At 45.6% G+C, this 22361-nt stretch overlaps 3 protein-coding genes across 3 annotated transcripts in view; 1 reads left to right on the forward strand and 2 right to left on the reverse strand.

Annotated features, from left to right (window-relative positions):
* The window catches only part of LOC132262411 (protein dachsous), a 90626-nt gene extending 82539 nt beyond the window's left edge, over positions 1-8087 (reverse strand). The window contains exons 1-2 of the mRNA XM_059761683.1: positions 7887-8087; positions 3266-5041 (exon numbers count right to left, since the gene is read on the reverse strand). Of these exons, the coding sequence (XP_059617666.1) occupies positions 3266-5041; positions 7887-8087 (1977 nt within the window). The remainder of the gene's footprint in view (positions 1-3265; positions 5042-7886) is intronic.
* A 7753-nt stretch (positions 8088-15840) lies between these two features.
* LOC132262546 (TBC1 domain family member 17) lies at positions 15841-19454 on the reverse strand. The gene is made up of 4 exons (XM_059761825.1): positions 19266-19454; positions 17721-18479; positions 17124-17663; positions 15841-17056 (listed from the first exon to the last, which is right to left on the reverse strand). Exons 1-4 carry the CDS (start codon positions 19290-19292, stop codon positions 16373-16375), a joined length of 2010 nt encoding a protein of 669 aa, XP_059617808.1. The 5' UTR covers positions 19293-19454; the 3' UTR covers positions 15841-16372.
* A 253-nt stretch (positions 19455-19707) lies between these two features.
* LOC132261822 (alpha-amylase 3-like) lies at positions 19708-22013 on the forward strand. Its single transcript, XM_059760819.1, has 3 exons — positions 19708-20069; positions 20126-20265; positions 20490-22013. The coding sequence occupies exons 1-3, from the start codon at positions 19853-19855 to the stop codon at positions 22011-22013; spliced, it is 1881 nt and encodes a 626-aa protein (XP_059616802.1). The 5' UTR covers positions 19708-19852.
* The last annotated feature ends 348 nt before the right edge of the window (positions 22014-22361 follow it).

Below are 22361 nucleotides of genomic sequence, written 5' to 3' on the forward strand. Positions count from 1 at the left end.
TAATTTGCGTCATCCTTTGTAATAGTCGAAGCTTGTGAATATAAGGTGATAATTGTAATTTTGTAACAACGCTTTAGAGAGGCACAGAAGTGAAAAGCCAGCGAAATTCACTTTCCTCGTGAATAAAGTGAAGTGAGAGACAAAGTAATGTGTTGAGAATTGCAATGCATGGTAACATTGGACAATGTTGTATTAAAATTGAACGGGCAAAGCTCGGAGAGAAACACCACATGAGCGTGTGTGATTGAAGACAAGGGGGAGGATGGCGACGAGTCGAGGAGGAAGTATCTCATAAGTAAATTCATGCTGCGAAATTAGCATAACTAGAGATGACTTGCGGCATTTGCAAAAGTGTGTTTTATGCAAATGCATTTGATCGCGCACACACACACACGCTTTGAAAGCCATTTATGCAAACTTCTATGTTGGGTCATTGCATTAAAAATAATCCCTTCCTCCCTTCAAATGCTGTACAGACAAATGCTGCTGGCCCAGAGATTCGAAGCAAACGCCACTTCGGAATGGTCAAAATGAGACATTTGAGATAAATTCCACACTGAAAAGGAGCTTCCACACATCATCTAATATGGCCGTAGGTTTATCACCTCCACCGAAAAGCAAAAGGTCAAAATCGAGTCTCATTCTTAATGCAATACGTGATAATAAGTTTTGTGTGGCCTCCGTGGAAAGACAATAATTTGAAACGATTCAATTCCCAAGCAAGTGACGTGAATTCATTAAGAGACCGGGCGTATGTGTGTTAATTTAAAGAATTAAAAAAGAAGAGAACGATGCATGATGATTTTGTTAATTAACATGAAATTTAACATTCCTGTTTGTTTTCTCTCTCTCTTCCAACAGCACTCTTCCCATCTTCCAGCGCCTCCCCCTTCAAACGCGTGTCTTATGGTGCCGACAGACGAAAACAGTTTTATCTTAATAGTTTAGAACTTTGAGTCACTAGTTGCGTGGTCCAGCATGGCACTATCAACATCTCATGGCTATTGACACGGCTCCCGCGGAAGAATGAGGCGAGAAGGAGAAAAAAGACCACGAGCGCGAGACTGTCATCGAAAAGCCCACGGATTTCGGCAGCCTGCACACTCCCGAACTCGCAGGATAATTGCTCATTTTTGCTTTAAAACTGATATCAATATGTATGTATAAGGGCTTAATATGTATATTCGAATGAGTGCATCGAAAGCCACTCTCAATCACAATATCTCCCCCTTGATTACGCCAATTTATGCTGCATGAGACAATATCCCAAGAGCTTTTCCAAATACCTCAGGTCTTTGTCTTGACGACAGAATTTGATGGCAGATTATAGGACACATTCCGTTAAGAATATCACGCGTGTTGAGCCGGTAAAAGCCTCTCTCATGGAAGATTTAACTGTCTCTTGTGACAGCCCTCTTCAAGACACCGCCACAAATATTAGATTAGCAATTGAAGGTACAGTGAATTGTGTTAATTCACCAAGTTGTGTGATTATTTGATTTAGCTTAATTGCAGCCCTCGGAATTCCTCACAACAACACCAAGTCCGAGCCATCATAACGTGTAACATCAAATCTAAATTATGTTCTCGCATTTTATACATACAGAAATGTTTCGAATTTTTTCATTGTATTCCTCACATGTTTTTTTTCTCTTCTCCTTACATTGGCTCACTCAGTTTTTCAACACATGCACGCACTCGTGTTACTCCCTTTTGGAAGATACTTCTTTGAGCGCGCTTTTTTCATTCTCCAGTTGCGTTGCCTTTTCATATGAGGCCAACATCTTCGGGGAGTAATTGAATATGAGTGTGAGTTTGTAGGCATCGACAGATCGCCCAAAAATCTTGAGTGTGTTATGCTCTGGCAATGGAAGAACACTCTGCGAGATGGAAAATACACAGTGCTGAGTTGCTTCATAAATGGTCTCACAAATTTGAAAATAATTGCCTCCAATATGAAGAATGGATGCCGACTGTGAGGTTTTGTTGTTTGACTAGCTTTTTCTCCACCCAATATTCCTTCACTCTGTCATCATTTCTTTTGCGCAAAGCATCATCATCTCTGCATTATCCAATATCCCCCGACACCATCATGAATGCAAAGACGTGAAGCAACCCCACTGAACGAACCCTTATTTCCACCCATGATGAAAGTAATTAAATTCCCAATTATCCACACTCGATGACTGCACATAAATTGGCTCTTTTGCTACTCTGCACATCCCAGAGAGTTGTTCTCAATGTTCCACGAAATCACCAAGTGCATGGCAATAATCCCAGAGAGTGTTAGACAAACAATAAGAAAAGCATGAGTTTGAGGAATCTCTCTGCACAAGAGAGAATCCCAGATGGATTGACTATGAGTCTATTAATCATTCTATGTCTATTCTTCACCAGCCCCGCCAGATACCATCTCGCTCATTCTCACGTGACAGATGCCAACGGGACGAGGAGGATGGACAGTCCCATATCCACAGACCGAGAGGCGAAATTCGTCGAGTGTCCAATTGGTGATGTCCTGAAGGATGTGCCATCAAACGGCATTTAATTGATGCAATTGTCCGCATACTTCCTCCATGACATCACCTTTTTGGCATGCTCAAGTCACCTCTCTCGGGAGGCCTTATTCCATCTAAAAGCTCAAACATTTGCACGTTGACTACAAAAGAGAATGACTGCCTCACTGACAATTTCCAACTCAGATGATGAGGATTTTTTGCCGCTGTCTCGGGCACTTTTCTCCGTGGCGCGAGTGAGAGAGGAATCGATCAAAATGGGTGCATGAGTTTGCGACTATTAATCATCGCCATCGAAGTCTTTTGCCCCTCGCGAGATAGGCTGGGAGACCTCTCTAAAACCTGACTTGCTCGTCGAGCCACGAGTGCGAGATATATGTGAGTAAGTCGATATTTAGAACTCCAATATCAAGTCACTTCTCACTGGTTCTCAAACCGCACCTTGTCATCTTCATTGTGGATAATTAGTCAGTAATGCGGTAATCGATCACTCGCCCTCTGAATATCAATCAGCAATAGCATCCGGAAGGGTAGAGCCACTCGTAGCCGCACGTGAATGCGAAGCACCCGGAAAGAGACACGGCTCTTCCGAGAAGAACAGTTGAGAATCCAATTGTGATATCTCGCGGGAGAATCATCTGAGTGTGTTGGATTTCTTGCACGAATGAAAAGGTCGAGACCTCCAATTTTTGATAAATACACAAAACATGTTTCATGGGAGATGCTTAAGTTTAGGGGCAGGAACTTACCTTTAAGATACAGCGTCCTTTGGGCTCGTTCTCCGCCACGGAAACATTGTAGAAGCTCTGATCGAAGATGGGTTCGTTGTCGTTGACATCGTGGATGGTCACAAACACTGTCACTGTTGAGGACAACGGAGGATGTCCGTTATCTTTCGCCACAACCGTGAGCTGCGGCACAGGTTCGGTTTCACAATCAATATGAGCACGAGTTGTGATAAGTCCACTATGCGAGTCTATTTGGAACCACTGCGAGTGAGTGTCGGGAGTGTCGAGCAAGGAGTACACAATGGCGGAATTGTTGCCTTCGTCCCTATCGACTGCGATCAATTGAATAACAGAGGTTCCCGGATCAGCAATCTCCATCACGTTAGCGCGATACACATCGCTCTCGAACTCAGGAGCGTTGTCGTTGATATCAGTCACGCGAAGATAGATGGTTTTGCTGGCGTGCAGAGGAGGATTGCCTGTGTCCGTGGCAACAACGCTCAGAGTGTAGTTCGGCTGTAGTTCGCGATCCAACGGCAAGGACACAATCACTAGATAAATAATGTTATCACGCGTAGTCAGTCCGAACCGACCGTCGCCGCCACTCAGCGTCACATTCACATTTGAGTACTCTGTCTTTGAATCCGGATCATTAACACTTATCCTAGCGACAAACTCGCCAGGTTGGGCCGATTCCGAGATCTTCGGAGTGGCATCGTCACTTAAGAAAATCACATTAATAATCGGCTGATTGTCATTCACATCAGTCACTCTTATTGATACGAAAGTCGTTGTTTCTAGTGGTTGAATGCCGTGATCTTTGGCCACTACAACCAACTCGTGCAGTTCCTTCGTTTCAAAATCCAGAGGCTTGTTCACGGCAATCCAACCTGTTTGCGGATCAATCTTAAACATTTGCTCCTTGTCGCTCTGACGACGGTTGATCGCATACTCCACATACCCATTCTCACCAGCGTCAATGTCCGTGGCGAACACTTGAAGAACACTCGAGCCGACCGTGGCGTTCTCGGGGACACTGGCAAAGTATCGGCTCTGGTTGAAGATGGGCTGGTTGTCATTGACATCCTGAATTGTGATGTTCACCGTCATTTGGCCCTGCAACGGTGGCGTTCCGCCATCGAGGGCCTCGATCACGAGACTGTACGCAGGAATGGTCTCCCTGTCGAGGAAGCCATTGATCTGCAGATCGAGGTACAAAACCCCATCTCGTTCGCGGTGCGACGACAGCCGAAAGGCGTTGTTCACGTTGCCGGACACAATGTTGTAGCGCTGCGTGTTGTAGCGCCCCAAATCCAGGTCTCGCGCGGGATTCAGGGTGCGCTTGACGTCACGAGGTGTGTTCTCCGGAAACTCAATGTTCATGACGGGTGTGGGAAAGATCGGGGCATTGTCGTTCTCGTCCAGCACACGCACAACAACACGAACATTCGCGCCACTGAGCGGAATCGCCACGAGTGAGTACGAGGCGCGAGTCTCACGATCCAGCGCCACTTTCGTCCTGATCTCGCCCGTTGTGTGATCGATGGCCAGGTCGCTATCCACCGCACTGCCTGGCACCGGCACGATCAAGTAGGGCGGCCCGCTGTCCAGGCCGTGCAGGAACTCCCCGATGAAGCCGATCTGGTGCCCTATCGGCACCCCTTCCGACACTTCTAGCTCGCGCACGTGCTCGGCGTCGGCTCCGACCGCCAGCAGGCAAAGCGCGATCCACAGCATGATCAGTGGGCGACGCTTGGGGTCGCCTCCACCATTTCCTCGTCGCACCATCACCTGTATCTGCGTCCCGAAGCCATGCCCTGCGTTACACAATTCCCTCACACTCGTCGCGGCTGCAAAGAGAAACAAGAGAACCGTGAGTGCTGAGCAGCAAAAAACGTCCAGCGCTAGGGGCCAATTTGCCGTGATTGGATAGGAGGTTTCTATGGAATTGAGGCCCCCAGAAAACCCATAGAAAATGTATTTTTGAGAAATGCCCCACACTTTTCAGCGCTCTTTCTCGCATCGCGAACTCATGAAATATGGCCAAAATATGGTAAAAGAATTTCACAAAATATTATCCACACGCCGTATTTTTCGCATTCCCGCATAAAATTGCAATTTATCTAGAATTCCTTCTTCCAGTCATTTTTTATTGCTTCCGCGAAAGACATTAACCGCATCCTTTGGATCTCTGTGAAGTGACCCACTAACAATTGACCGTTTCTATGATCTTTATCAATTTAAACGATGAAAACTCAACCATAATTTTCCTCAACAAGCCAGCCTCTCTTTATTCTCACCCACCACGCAAGTTCAAGTCAATGCTTTCCACAATTACGTGCAAGAGGCAAATAATTTGTATATCGAGCGAAAATTTCCTGACAACGACCCCGTTTTCACAGTCATTGTGAAAGAAACGAAGAAGAACATTCTTATGCAAATGCAGAGTTCCAAGAGGATGGCTAGGAATGCTCGCAATGAAGAATTACACAATTTGCTAATTACTCACTACGCCTGCCATGTAATTTTTGCTCTATATCAAGAGTAAGAGATTTTAGAGCTGTGAAAACAGAACCCCCCGCTCCCCTAGCCCCACAATGACTCCCCGGGCTGCGCGCAGAGAAATTGGTTGTCATTTACTATGCCCATCTCGCTGAAGATGTCTGCGAGGCGCAAAATACCACTTCAATCCGTCGAATTCTAAGGCTGAAGCGCGCGCTGTTTCTCCACCTAATAAACACACAGACATTAACACATGAGTGTCTTCTTGTGTGACTAAGGAATTCTCCGCGATGGACATGTGCAAAGGGGGGCTGCCGGAGAAGAGAAATGCGCAGAGACTCCACTACAAGTGTGGCTGAATTGAACGTGAAAGACCTTTCGGCGAAGTGTTCAATGCGACCAGTTTTCTTATGCTGTTTATCTAACATTACACTCGTTCTCTGTCGGCCGAATGGTCATCATCACCAGCGGCAGCAGTGGCAGCCGCGGCAGCCCGAGAAGAATCAATAGGAAGAGAGGCAGAGTCGTTAAAGAATACCTTCCATCTCTGCACTATAAACACACCACACGTATTAGAAAATTTCTGCTTGACCTACTCCTAAAGCTCCAAGAGAGGCCCCAGAAATGTATACAATGTCCGCTGGGAGAGAGTCACCATGTGGAGAGGAAGAAGACGGCATGGATAAAAAAGCAAGAACCTCTTCATGACCAAGATTCTTCCTCGTACCGTCGAAAATATGGCGGTGAAGAGAAAGGCTCTCTTTCGGAATAGTAGAGCAGCTTCGGCATCCAGAATCATGGGTGGGAACTTAGCAAATTCCTAGTGCATCTCTCCTTGCTCTCATGCACACTGATATGTCTCTGGGATTGTCTCTTAAGAACAAAAGATTGCCTTGCAAGAACCATTAATATAACAGCTTTTAATGACTCTGAAACATTTTCAATTTCCTCCTAATCTATTACAATAAGCGTCTAGAATGGCAAGAGAATTCATAAAAGATTTAGAATTGTTTCTCTTTTCGACGAAAGGCTCTGAAAGCAATAATTAGGAAATCGGGACACCGAAATACGGAGAACTTCATCCCCAGTCAACGATCATTAGACAAGTTGAAGCAGTCAGTCTTCACGCTGAACATCCTATTAAGTCTAATTTGAGCAATTCGAAGAATCGAGTCTGGAATTAGGATGAAATTAGAGCCTTGGCCGTTACAAAGCTGTCCAAAAGAAGCTAAAAATGTCCCTGGTCGGCCAGTTTCCTCACGGAATAGCGAAACGTTCACAATTCTAGAGCAGAAAATATACCGTTCGAAGATATGTAATATTGAATAATGAAAAAATCTCACAAATACTGGAAGCTCAAAAGGGGGTAATTTATGGTTATTTCAGTGTGGAAATTTGATACTTTAATTCCTTTCTTCTCTCTACCAACTGTTTTTTTTCTCATCTGGACACCAACTCTGCCATTCACTCACAATTTCCTTTTTCAGTTTATTAATTTATCTCTCGAGAATCACACGCATGTAAATCGACAATTATTTTAATTCGATACTTTCCTCCATGGTCTGGAGGATTGATAAACAAGGAGACGATTGGAATGCTCTTTCTCTTGAGCAACCAACCAAATTGGGGTTTCCGCTGGGGTTGCAGGTAAATGCGTGGAGAAATTTTGATCATCAGACTGCGTGAAAACTTTCTCACCAGAAATCGGATCTCGAAGAATTCACCTATCAGTGAAAATTCCTCATCGTAAAATCCAAATTATATACAGAATGTATATTTGGGGATTTGAATTTTTTTGTAGGTACATCACAATCCAGGAAGGGAATTGAGGTGGAATGATGAGGAGAACTAGCCCAAAGAGAAGTGAGAGTAGGAGAAAAAAAGATCATTATTTTGTATTATGTTCCTTGAGAGTTTTCGACAAAAATGTTGTTAGCATTATTAGTAATAATAATAATTTAATATAGCTTCCAAGTCCCAGACCTTTTTCTGAGCCTCTCTTCTCTATTCACCATCCGCACTGTATTCTTCTGCAGAGACGGCGGAGCGCATGAAAAAACGCCATGGGTCCGTACAAAAGTCTATGCGGAGAGGATGAGGAGGATGGAATGCCGAGCAAAAGAAGTCTTCTCTGTCTCACCTCAAGTCGTGCCCAAAAATAGAGAAGAGCCTCTATTGTGGAACGGTCGTGGGCTGGAATCTCTCTGTGCGTGAAGCAATTGAGGTGGGACACAGGTACAAGAAAAGCTGTTGATGCCAAAAAATCTAATGGACCGACGGTGACCCTCTGAGGCCTCTCTGGCGTCTCTCGGACATTCTTCTCGCGCAGCGGATTCGTCATCCTGGCGCGCTCAAGTCCTGCCCTTTCAACTACTCGTAAATTGTGCTTTGAAGAATTGCACAGCGAGCCCAAAACTAATTACCTACAATTTGCGTGGAACGAGCGTTTTGCCAGGGTAGAAGATCTCTTTCACTTTTCTGTGAGCGGCCACGAACGCGTCTCAAGTGTTTAAACATATTAATAGAACGAGTGAAAATTACATACTTTATACGCTTCAGAGGATTTTCATCAGTTGAGATTGTTTCTGACAAGAGAATGGACTCCAGAGGGAGAGTCTGAAAATGAAACTCTTCTTTCACTTTTGAAATAGCTTCACGAGCACGGCACAATTCAGCGGCAACCGACTTGAGAAAGCGACTCAAGCTAGATTCTAATTGAAGAAGGCCTAGGAGACACAGGCGGATGAATTTAAAGGGCGATCAGCATGTGCAACTGTGAATTTTGCGCAAAATCTCATCGTACGAATCGATCTTCCAGCTCGCTCTCGCCCAGGCCACCACACGCCCCGCGGATTCCTCGCATTTTACAATGGGTGTCTCGAGAGGAGCAGAACCAGTCCATCAGCCATGCCGCTAGAATTCATAATTGTTTTAAAAACGCATCTGTTCTTGTTCACTTTGTTCTCTCACTGGCTCCATGCGCTGGCCAACATAAATAAAATGTTTTATGTGCATTGTATGTATATATCCTTTTGCATCTTCGTGCACACAGCTTCGTGACACTCGCCTCATACATTGGTAATTTCATCAGCTCCCAAATACACACCATTTCTGGGATGCCCAGATTCACCTCGCACTGCCACATCGTCAATCTGCGCGCACGAGAGCGCAGATTTTCGACCATCTCTTTGAGACGTCCATCAAAGATGCACAGGCTCCGCTGGCGTGCACACAATCTCACCACCCTGTCGGCGGAAAAAAAGTGCGCCCAAACACCGCAGACATTCCTCAGCGAGAGAGAACCATCAAAGGAAATCGCAAGCCATCAATCACAGCGCTTAGAAGGTAAAACTCTTCCTCGCCAGAGAGACTTTTCGTCACTTTCACCGCGATCACAACGGTGAAAAAGGTGCTCCAGAGGGAAACTTTCAACTGCGGAAGAATTCCACAATTGCACGTTCCCCACAATAGCCCAAGTGAGAAAATTGCAAAAAAGTGAAGCCATATGTTTTCTTTGTTCGATGCTGTGTGACTTTTTGATAGCAATACATCTTGCCAGACTTGACAAGTACAAAACACTCAGAGAGAACAAGATGCTGAAGTAATTATTCCAATTGAATAACATGATAAATATTTATAACTCCTCTCATGTCCAGAATCATTGCAGATACTTTCTTTCTTCCAAATACTCCAAATAGAATCACAGTTTCTCTCCATTTGTTCGACTTTGACTTTCAGGAATCGCATCATAGCGAAGAAATGGCAATAAATCTCCCAATCTGCGAGTGAATCAACATGCGAATTTGCCTCCTTCAGGATGGAATGCACCCAGACAAAAAATGTCATATCGTGCTTTATGATTTCCCTTGGGCAATATTGAAATTTCAATATTAATTCCTCCAGTACGGATTATATACTTCTTTCACACCCAGACGATCTTCCGCGAGTGTCTCTTGAATGGGATTTATGAATGTGTCTTGCAGACAAAAGAGATCAAATTCGACAATCGAATTTTATGGTGGCGAGGAGGATCACGAAGGAAGGTTCATTTGGCGAAATCTTCAAATTGAAAAATTTATGTTCAATTTGCCTTTAAATTGTTGTTGGTCGGATGGAGGCTCACAAAAGTACCAGATAAATTACATTGACGCTGGGATGCGAGGTGAGAGAGATGAGATAATTTAGAGATGGCCAGAGAGATGGAAAAGAACCCTTCTTGAGGGGTTTTCACTGATATCTTTACGACTGTGCGGCCTTTTTTCCACGCGTAAGTGCAATATTTCACACGATCATTGACTAATTTATGGCCAATCCGACGACCGAGAATACTTTTCAGCAATTCTCGCGGATGCTAATCTATCAATCCAGTCACCCAGACATCAATTCACCCCTGAGACTTCTCTGGATATTTCAATTTTGTTACCTTGCAGCGTGCAGATCACTGTTGTGTGTCTCTCCGTGCGATTGTCGGATCAGCACTTCACTGGTAAATCCAAATTTGACCACTGAGCGTGTCACGATGGCACCATTCTCCGGCTGTGCGCTCACGAAACAGCACAGTCCGCACTCACTGTTATCCTCACTGTCAAAATGGCACACTCTCACCACAGAATCCAAGAGTGTCTCTCACAGGCCACTCCGCACCATCCTCACCAATAAAACGCGTTTTTATTATTTTGTGTGGATGTTAGACGTGTAATTAAAAATTGAATTCACCGTCATTATATCTCGAGCTGACGGTGAAGGGATGGAGGGCGATGGAATAACAAGAAACTCTATAATTAGTTTTTTCTCTCTCTCTCTCTCTCTTTCTCCTTCCCCGTAGAATCTTCACCTTCTGCTCGGAATCTTCGGTCTTGTGTGTCTCACAGTATCATAGGCTAAAATGAAGGTAAGATGGCAACCTTGATGTGTGCACTTCTTTCACAATATTATACAGAAGATGCTGGATATCCGAGCATTTATTGATCTCTCTCACTTGAGTAACAACGAGAACCGCGGCGGCGAACCGAAGGGAGAGAAGGCTTTTGTATTATTTATAAGACTGTCGTCTTTCGCGTTCTTTCTCGCTCTCACTAAATATCCACAGTAACACTTTCGGTCACCCAAATATCCTTTGCGATGTGGGGCCACTGTTGGCCAGCTCGGCGTGCACAGTATCCGCAGCACCTCGATTTTCACCTGGAGCACTTGCAGCGGACTGTCACAGGTCTTTTTGGGGGGAAAGGCGCTCAGGAGGCGAACTCAACGCGCGCTGAGGTCTTCGAAGGCTTCTTTCTTTAACCTCACCGTTCGAGCAACTGACTTCGTTGGTGTTCGCCAGCGATGGCAGTCACTCCGGCCGACCTGGCTGGCGCTGTGTTGGTGCTCCAGCATCTCAGGTGTGTGGCGCACACAGCCACACGCCCGGCGATCGTGAAGGAGGGCTGCCAGGGCTGCAGTGTGGGTTCATTTGATCTCGCTGGCCTGTGTTGGTGGCTTCGGCATTCTCGCGCTGCGCCCGTGTGCGGCTGACAAACAGGTTTCCTCTCTGGGCTGTGCTGGTGTTTTTGCCAATTCAGCCCATCCGCAGTGCCATGGCGAAGAATCTCGCGGAAGAAAATGTATGTGGCGAGAAAAAAGGTTCGCCGTGGCGAGAGTGAGAGGCCCGAGATGAACTGGAGGCGTCCGCGAGCCTGCATCCCGCGTGCACATGTGGTCGTGCGATGGGACACTCTTGCGATTTCTATGCTAATGAAGCTGGTGGAACAGGTAGATGGTGTGGTGCAATTTTTGCATATTGCCTTAGAATTACCCACCGCGCATGATACTCCTCGCAAAGTGGCAAGAAGTTGCGTCTGTTTGTCTTGAAGATTCCAACCCAATTGCTGTCTTGTCGTCGCGGATAATGATGATGACCGGTGGTTATGCGATTCACCATCAACCAGTTCGCGCTGAGCCCCCGAGATCACCCCAGCGCAAATCTCCCCAAAAACAATGATAAATGCTCACGCGCGCCAATGGCCAAGGCAAAATCAATAAAAACGTCCAGCAATGCGAACCCATTAATTACCCGACAAATCAAAACATCTCAAACTTTCACTGGCGGCTCAAAATTCCAATAAATTAATTGTGGAAATTAAAACGACAGCGCACCGTCAACAGAGTGGAATTAAGTGCTGCCCAGAATGAATAGAGTATCATATTCTTGAGGATTTGCCAATCAATAGGCTTCACGACTTCATTTCGCTCTGTCACTTAATGCCCAACTACAGAGCAATTAATTATATTTAATATCCTGACTTTTAAAGTTTTTAATTAACTTTGCTTGAATTTTTAACTACCTTCTTCTTCCTTGAATAAGACAGAGAGCTCTTTGTATTTTGGACTATTCCTATAAGCGGCATGAAATCTGCAGGATTGCAAGAGAGCAAACGGGGCTATTTAATCAGGCGCTCCTGATTGATATTTCCTAAGTCTCTGCCTGCAAGACGACTAATTCTCATTATCAACCACTTCTGATGCCTATCGATCGCAGATGAGCTGCCCAAAGTGAGTTTTTGCGTACAACCGTTGAATTGCGGCTAGCAAAACGAGAGAGATAATTGTGGAGAATAAATGAGCAATGCAGTTCTGGGCTCTTGAGGCCCGTCATCAGTGATCAATGATGATGATGGGGTCTCAAAAGCAGTGACTCCGTGCGCATATCCATTTGATGGCAAGAAATATCCACTCTGTTATTTGGTGAGATCTGAAATCTGAAATTTTCATCCGTCTGTATTATAAGCCCAACACGAAGAAGTCTTGAATTCCGATGATTACGATTCCGTGTACCGAGTCTTGGGGAGTTTGCATTACAGACACATTTCTGCTGCCTCTCGCGCGACCACTTTCCATGCAATTCCATCGGCGATGGGCTACTCTTGTGGTTCTTGCATCAACTTCTTCGCGAGCCCTCCGCACTCCTCCTGGCCAACGCGCCAGCGCGAGATGTCTTCGGCGGACCGCGCGATCTCTCGCCAGCATTGCCATTCACATGCAGGCCCCAGCTTTGGGGAGATGTGTGCGCTGCCCGAGTCCCTGGCCACGTCGTCTTCTTATTATTCTCCGGCATTACACGGAATTCAGAGAATCAAACACTTTTTTGCAAGGATAATTTCATGATTTTTTACACATTCGCAGCGCGCTTATTTGTGCATTTCCACCAGCCAAGCAATTTCTTCTTCTCTCTGTGTCTCCGGACACTGTGCGCGCCAGCACTTCTTCGTGCACCTCACCTGGACGTGGACGCGCCGGAGAATGCACATGTGCCTCCAATTGCTAGACCGCAGCTCCTCAGCAACGCATGACCATGGCGAATTCGTGCATTTTCGACACTCGACCATCGCGTCTCCGCTTCTTCACTATTTTCGCCTCTTCTGCAATTCACTTCTGATAATTCCTGCGGCATGTGTGATTAGCACAGATGCACATTCCTCAAATCATGACCATAGCAGACATCCTGCCCTGCCATTTCGGACAGACACGCCAATAGAGATATTGGCAGTCGCCAATAATTAATATGTAACTGTCGTATATCGAAATTGATTGAAATGCCATTAAAATAGAAAGTATCGGAGAAATGTTTTCCACTTCAATGGCACTCTGCCATCAATAAAAGTCTCTTTGCGCGAGATCTATTTCACTTCTCTCGCGTTCCTGATTCTCTCTCGAATTCCTCACTGCGTCTCAGCGTCCGAAAATATTTCGCCGCCGTCACAAAAACCCGTGGCATTGACGAATCGCCCAAATAGGAGCAACTTTGTAAAGTGGGAAGTTCGTCTGGCGAAATGCATATAATTCTCTAACAAGAGAAATCATTATTACTTTTTATTCATCGTCCTCTTGTCCATCAGTGCCCAGGCAGAAGAACTGCGGTGAACACATCGTAATACCGCCCAACAATTGAGTAACTCCGGTCTGATTCACTTTCTTCCCATTGATTGCAGCACGAGGGAAATGATCAGCATATTTGACACGTCCGATCGCCCAAATTTTCTTACATGGCGCAATAAAAAGTTCCCCTTTGCGCACCAGAAAGAATTCCATCTCGGTAAACACGTGACAGTGAGAACAAGAAACCATTTGTATGTGTGATATTTAGGTGAAAAAGCGCAGAAATTCCTCAAAATAATCAAAAGACATCAACAATGCAAGCGACGAGCCCAACTAGGCGTGAGAGCCAAAGAGAGTGAGTTTTGCCACCGATTCACCAGTAAAGTATTTTAGAAGGAAGCTAAATTGTAAGGCTTGTGCAGAAGAAAACCACTAAAAAGTTCTTATTTATTGAAAAATTGCCTTTTCCAGTTGTGAAAGTCTTAATTATATTGCCCGAAAACAATTTTTTTAAGACTGAAGGACTGTTTAATTCAGTGAAATCTTGATTTTTAAACAATTCAGCGATTCACAAATTCCAATTGCACCCAGTTAGATAAGCCTCACTCTTCGCATCCGATCTCTCGATCCAACTTGAAGATACATAAATCGATAATAAATTGCCATCGCACATTTTAATTCAAACCCATTCTGTAGTGTTTTTTCCCAGCTTCTTGGCTTCTTCGCCATCCTTTTCACCACAAAGCAGTCATTGTGGATTTCTCCGAGCGAGAGTGCTAATGTTGGCGGTATCCGCAATATTAATTGCATGTCAATCCACCTGATAATTTTCACTGGTTACACAATGCCGCACAGAGACCCCCATTAGATGTGGAGAAAAATGACAGCACAAGAGAGATATGTGCAGCCAAAAAATCTCCCGCTCGCGAGAAAGTAAATAGAAACCACACTTTTGGCGTGGAGAGCAAAAATTAAATGATATAGAAAGGTCTGGCTCAGGATGCCTCGGAAAAAAATGCCCACAGACTTTTTGTGATGACTCTCTTGAGAGCTCTATTCTTTCCGAAGGCCCTTGCATAACTCCAAACACAGTGAAGATAAACAAAAATACACATAATAGAGATCCCATCACATTTTGACTCCTCACCGCGTCTTATTTGGTTTCTATTTAATGCCTTCCACGCCGAGAGAAAGTTGCGTGAAAAAATAACTATAGCAAAAAAATTTAGACAATATAATTGATCTCTGTGGAACATTATGGGAAAGAGACTTGCGCTATGGAAACCTTTGCACATAGTCTCAATTTAATGCAGTGTTGACGGAATTCCTTCTTCCTCTTTTTCTTCTAGAGCATATTTGATCTTGTGAAAAACAAACAAAATGAGGATTTCTGAAGGACACTTGAGATATTCAGGGAATTGGCAAATTCTGTTTGCACAGGAATTCCTGCCACATCCGCTTTTGGGCAAAAAAAATATGACGAAAAAGAAAATTGAGAAGTCAAATTCCGTGTTTCGGCTGCGTGCAGACCGTGAAAATGACCCAAAAAGCTTTCATCACGTCTTCACGCCATAAATCTCTGAATTTTTATTGCGATCATTCGGTTTTTTTCAGCACAAAACCAATGAACAATGGCTAGCGATTCCCAGTTGATCTTCTCAAGTATTTTGCATGCTAACCAAAGATCCGTTCTTAATGTATGACCAGCTTTTCACACATCAGCACAGCGAAGCAGCAGTGCAAGAGGGACTCTCGTGGCCCTCGTACAATTTGTACTTTATTTAATTAAAGGTATTGGCCAGTCTATATTGCATTTTGCAACACTGTGACTACTCGGTAATTCGATATTTATAAGAAAAATTTGTGTAATTCCGTTTGATTTACGGTCATGTTTTAATTGGGAACGGATTGATTGTAGGTTGCTGTCTGCATTCGCAACTGCACTCAGCCCGTGTGTTCCTTTTTTATTTCACTCTCTCGCTGCCACTTCTTTTTACCAGCACCTCTCAAAAGCCAGCCACACCATCGCGCCAATTGGCGATCTTTTTATTCTTGCATCGCGCTCTTCCACATCCTGCAAATTGCAATGCAAATTGATAAATGTTTTTCTTTCGCAGCTCCCTTTGCTGATCGTCTGGGCGAAAAATGTGCGTCAAATGAGGAAATTTCCAGACACACATTCATGCACAAGGAGGAAAATTTCATCTCCCAAAATCTAACAGATAGAAATAATATGCGCATTTTGCTTCGTGCAAATTTATTTGAAAACCTTATAACACTTTAAATCGTTTACAATATTCAGTACAAGTGTAAAACGTCTGCTTTTGTATATTGTAGTGTCCAATAAATTGATGAGATTCTCCAACTCAAGAGCAAACATAAAGCGAATTTTGACAGAAACTCAGGAAAATAACTAAAACTGACCCCAAAAATACATCATTAATCGTTGTTTTGATTGCAGTTCTTTGATTACAATGTGGCTTCCATATATCTTGTGTGTGGGTGAAGATTGCAAACTAAATTGCACTCAACGGTCAGTCAATTCCCTCTTTCCCAAATTGAGTCAGTACATTTTTTTTTTGTTTTTTCGAAAGAACAAAGGCAACCACACAGCCCACCGACTGGCTTCACCTCTCCAGGCGCTGTCAAATACCCCAAATTCATGCTTCACCGTTTATCTGAGCAGAGAGAATCTTCAACTGTTCCACCAATTGATCCATTCACGCAAGTGTCGCACGAGTGGAATAACGATAACGGGCGACGGGCGAGCAACTAGTAGAAGTTTAAGTACATGGATTGCTCGAGAGCTTCCTCAATCTTCTTCTGGAGCTTCTCCTCCTCCTCCACGCTCTTTGTAGGTCCACTAATCACTGCGTCCGACTCATCATCGCTATCCGTGTGAATCTCCGCCACCTTTTCCACCGGCTCCTCGCCAATAATCCCCCGGATTTCGTCGCTCAGGTGCGGTGCGCCCTTCACTTGCTGATATATAGCCTCCGCCTTGGCCAGGATCACATCCAAATCGAGTCGCATGGACAATTCATTGACGTGCTTGAGGATCTCGTTGAACTCCTTCTTGTTCCCAATGATCGTCTCCGTCTCACCATCCAGGATGGCCAGACTGATGAATAGGTGGTAGTTTATGCACGGCAAGCCCGTCCAGAGCACCTCCCACAGTCGCATGATGTCATCCTGGGAGAACTCCCTCTTGAACCACACGAGCAGCCAGCGGAAGCAGAAGTACATGTTATCCGATCCCGTTTCCACGAAGTAGTTGTAAAGTCGCGGATTGGCAAATGCCAGCAACTGCGTTAGATCATGCAATTGTCTCTTCATGCCCGCCTGATCCATATCGAAGTTGGTGAAGACGTGATCCATGAACCCCACAAAGCACCAAAAAGCATCCTTCTCACTATTCATTACGTACAAAATTGGCGCCAGCAGATCACTCATGCCCTGCAAACAAAATAGACACACATTTAGATCTCTCGAAGCTCCACCAATCAATCCCTCTTCAGCTCACCTGAACATAGCCCAGGTCAAAGTTGTACATCACATACGTCATCAGGAGTTCATGGAGCGTCTCAAGGTTGGGATTATCATCGCCCGCAAAGAACTCGTGTGTGCGATCTGTGCGCTTCACGTCCTTCTCAATTTGGCACTTGCGATCGCGGAAATCGGAGAAATTGCTCTCCTGCACCGATGTCATGCGCAGCCATTGTGACTTCATCGTGTAGTACTCAATCCTCTTCTGAGCTCGCCTGTGTTCGCGCTGCGTGTTCGTGTTCGCCCACAAGTCGTAGTCCAGCAAGAACTTCCACAATTCCGCCCGAATGTCCGGCTCGATACCACCGCGGAAGATCTTCTCCTTGATCAAGTCCACCTTGTCGCTGGGAATGCTACCGTCCTCGTTGATCATGCTCCGCCACACCATTTCGCTCAGCGGCTGCCCGCGCGGCTGTATCTCCACGGCGGACAATCCCGGCATCTCTATTCGCTTCGCCACCCCAGGAACTGTATCGCCACAATCCGAGTCCGTCTGGCGAGGAGAAGTGCCCAAGACCTGCAAGAGAGATCCCTCATCAACCGTGAAACCGACGCAGCCGCGCTGCAAACTCACCTCGTAGTCTTCTGTCGTCGACTGCATCATCGCATTCTGTCCGTCCGCCGGCCGGCCGTTGTCCGGACTTGAGGAGGGCGGGGAGACCGGCGTGGCCACGTAAACGTCGGCAATCTTAGCGAAAATGTCCATCGTCTGCTCGTATGGACGTCTCATCATGTTGGAAATCCAGCCACTTCCCGACTTGATGTCCTCAATCTGCAGCTCCGCGAAGGTCTTCTGCAACTTGTCGCGGTCCTGCGGCCTCTGCTGGTCCTCCACAACGTCGTACACATTGCGATTCCTGTGATTGCGCTGCAGGCAGTGCGTCGAGGACAAACTCCTCACGAAGTTATCCGCATTCCCATGCTGAAACACGTACTCGCTGTGCAGCCGCCCGTCCACGCGCCCGATCAGCTTGATCACCAGCCCATTCTTCAGCACCTCCACGGACTTGAGATCGCGCAGCTTCACGCGAATCATGCGGTTCTTCGGCGGCGTCTGCACATCTTTCAGCGTGATGTTGCTGGTGTTCGGATTGAAGACGAGCGTTTCGCTGATTGTACGATTCCGACGGACGATCGTGTCCACGAAGGACCACTCGTCCTGCTCCTGCGTGTCCGTGTCGGAGATCAAGAAGCCATCGTTCAGACGCCACTCGATCCACAACTCATTCGTCGCCAGACTGTGGATCAGATGGATGCTGCCGGTCGTGTTCACTTCCACAGCAACAGCGGAGTTCGCTTTCTTCAGCAATACGCCGTCGTGCGTACAGATTTCCTTCAGAGATAAGACGACAATCTATTAATTTTCCGCCTCACATATTGAATTGTAGGGTCAATTGTTCCTATTTTCTTACAGGAATCCAATTCGCATTTCGCCTCCTGTTTTTCAAATTTGCCAATTTGCCAATTAGAATCGAATTAAGAAGCACTCTCGGAATTACATTCAAAGCAATAATTTCAAAACGAAGACTTTTCAAGCCTTTTTCCCAAACACCCCGAAGAGGGTTAACTCTCTGGCATCCAATGAATGCCAGTCAAAACATTCAAAGATACCTCATATCTCAGATAAAGCAGATTAAAGCCTGCAAAATCTTCTTCAATTGATAAGAAACGCGAATACTTATGAAACAAAATTTTGCGACTGATTTTGCCGCGCTTTGACACTCGTCCGGAACGCGACTCCCGGACAAGCAGATGACGAATCTCCTCTTGAGATTCATTTGAAAGGCTCTTGATAATGAATTCTCACATCCAGCATGATTGAGTAATTCAGCGGCTGAAAAGCACATTAGCCACTTCTCGTGTTGTTGAGTAATTCAAGCATTTGTGGCGTAATTTCGAGTCATGATTTCGATGCAAAGTGCGACTTCTCGAGCTTTCTTCGCAAAAACAATCCCTTTTCGCACTAATTGGCCCCATTTATCACCACCACGTCCACAATGAGTGTCCAGGGGCTGAGATGCTGACGAATATGCGGGGCAAATAGGAGATCTTCGGTGGGGTCGTGAGGTCAAACGGGATCGCAAAAAATGGGCGAGAAAAGCTAATGTCATTGACTTACTTGAGGATTTTCGATGTTTTCCTCCATTTTTGCAGCATAACACGGCTTTTTATGCACAATCACCACTGCACATCACTTTGCAGAGTGTCTCAAGACCTGCTATCACGGAATTCCCGTGGAAAAATGTGAAGAAAAGTGAAAAAATATGCGAGGAAATGTTCACGTCTCGTGCTTGTCACTGCCTTTGTTTTCTGACGATTTCCACTCAGGGCCGTCGAATGGGGGAAGAGTCGCTGCAATCGCCAAGAAGTGGTTTGTGGCAATCTTCACACGACACTTTGGCGGGCGCGCGAACAGATATACGCAGCCCAAAGTGTGCCTTTGAATTTGTGGGCACAGTAACCGGCGAAATTTTCCAATGCTTATGCGCACTGGCGCAAAAAACTCGGGGCTCACGTGCGAGGCGTAGAAGAGGCGCCGCGACGTTTCGTACAGTATGACCTCGCGAGAAGTGGATATTTTAGTCATCTGTCAGAGAGCGAGCTGAGAATTTTACTGTCCCTGAGAATCGCATTTCGCTAATTGATTCAATTGATCCGCGTCTCCAGTTGTGAGCAGTTCAATAAAAGTGATTTCCAGCGAGTGAAATGAACAACTTGGGCATTTCGACGGATCCAGCTTTGCTGGGAGTGGAATTGTCGTCTTCTCTGACGACGTCACCGTCCGTGTCGACTTTCATGCCCGAAGAAGATGCCTCTATTTGCCCTCTCTTGCCAACAACCCCGAGTCCGCCGCCCATGGACTTCATCCACCCGCTGACGCCCAACGCGGGAATCGAGGAGGAGAACAACGAACAACTCAGAGGTGAGATTCCCCGCCGTCTTTCGAGACGATGCACTGCAATTTGGGGTCACTTTCAGACGATGACGCTCAGGCGGAAACCAGCTCGTCAGGAAGCAGTTCGGGAATTGGCATCCAAGTGACTGCCAACGGTCCAGGATCTCTCTTCAATAAGCACGCATATCAGCATCTGGGCTGCAAGAATGGCGACATTACGCAAGTAAGTCATTCAACTTCATGAGCAAGGGTCATTTTTGTGAGGTTTCACAATCTAATTACATGGAATTGTTAATGAAAAACTTAACGATCCTGAGAGAAAAAAAAGTGAAACTCGAGCGATCTTCATGACGTTCGGTGTATAAAAGCAAAAGAGTCATGAAATTATTAAGTTAATTAGAGAATTCCACACACGAGGACACTTCTTATGCTAAATGTTGATTACAGGAAAACGGCGTCACTCAGTCAGGAGTCTTCAGCATCCCAATCACGAAGGACACTCCGTCTTTCGTCAACTGGAATTGGCCACTGATTCGCAAATGCACTTTCTTCCTCTTCATGGCCGGACTCTTCGCAATGTGCGCCATCGTCGCGGCGATGATCATCAACCTGCCAAAGTTCTGCAATCCGGAAGTTCCATGGTTCAAGGGCAGCGTCTTCTATGAGATCTTCCCGGCGAGCTTTCAGGACTCCAACGGCGACGGCCTGGGCGACTTGAAGGGACTGGCGAGCAGAGTGGATTACATTGAGAGCTTGGGCGTGGGCGCAGTTCGGCTCAACTCAATCTTTCCCGCCAAACACTATCCTGACCACTTTCAGAATGTCACAACACTCGCGGATATTGATGAAATCCTGGGGAATACCAGAGATTTGGCGTATTTAGTGAGGGTTCTGAAGAGGCGAAACATCTCGTTGATCCTGGATCTCCCGATTTACCCTCTGATCAAGCGCTTGGCAGTGATTCGAAGCAATGTAACAGAGTCAGCAAATTCGACTAATGCGGAAAGCCAGGAAATGTTTTGGGAGGATGAAGATGAAGTTGATCCCATCCTTAACGCAATGAGATACTGGCTTTCTCTGGGTGTGGATGGATTCTACGTGAAAGGACTCGAGCACTATGTAGAGGATCCTTACCTTGTCGACAACATGAAAGTGTGGAAATTCGCTCTGGGTTCGGACAGAATTCTTATGGTCAACAAACTCCTCTTTGACTCTGTCGACGACGAAGTGGCAGAGAAGATCAAGCATTGCGTGGATTTGGTGGACGTTTTTGTGGATGTCTCAAATGGCACCAAGGTTATTGCCGAGAGAGTGCAAGCAATGTTAAATTCCCGCCACTTGGCGCCCGGATTCGGACCGTGGATTCACTGGAGCTTGGGAGGTGTGACGGAGAGACGCCTGGCTCAGGGAACGAGCTCCAACACTTCTTTAGCAGCCATTCTCATGCAACTTATGCTTCCTGGGACGCCAAGTATTTTCTACGGAGACGAAGTCGCTCTCCAGGAAGTGTACGATCCTCTCGGTGATCACGAGGAGACCAAGCACCTTCATCACTTGTCGACAATGGTCTGGGACACGGATATCCAGTTCACGGGGAAGGAATCCCTTCCTTGGCTGCCTCGCGGAGCCTTCGTGGCTTTCCACCACTTTGAATATGTGGCGGAGTTGGTGAGGCTTCGCGGAATCTCACCATCAATCTACCAAAACGCCGTGATCAAGGAAAAGCAGTCAGTTCTCAACACAGCCGTGCGGTACAGCAAAAACGACATCCTGATCCTGGAAAGATGGTATCCAAGGCGTCACACATTCACTTCAATATCCAACTTCGGCACAAAGTCCCTCGTCCTCGATCTATCGGCAATGTTCTACTCGGGCGAGATCATACTGGGTCCACTCAAGGGGGAGAAGATCTACTTCAGCAGCATCCAAGTGAGGCCAATGGAGACGCTGATCGTGAAGTTGGACAAGTAAGAAGCAAGCGAATATCAGTTTGGAAAATAAAATTAGAACATTTATTACTCTAAAATCAGTAATAATGTGTAGCTTAATGTAAAGAAAAATACAAAAAATGTCTCGAACAATAAAAAAAAATGTTACACTTACACTTGAGAAACCTACAGTTTAATTACAAAACCTAAGACTGTATTTATATCCTAACAGTTAATCGATAGTGTTTTTTTTATCCTCTCATCAGAAGCCAAAGTGTGGCATAAGTTACACCCTATAGGTATGTTTTACCTGAATGTATATCATTTCATTTAAAAAAATACATATTATTTACTGGTTTTCTGTTTTCCTCTATGATTTAGCACATAGTTA

Source organism: Phlebotomus argentipes, unplaced genomic scaffold, assembly GCF_947086385.1.
Source record: "Phlebotomus argentipes unplaced genomic scaffold, Phlebotomus argentipes genome assembly contig_15, whole genome shotgun sequence".
In the NCBI taxonomy this organism is placed as follows: Eukaryota; Metazoa; Arthropoda; class Insecta; order Diptera; family Psychodidae; genus Phlebotomus; species Phlebotomus argentipes.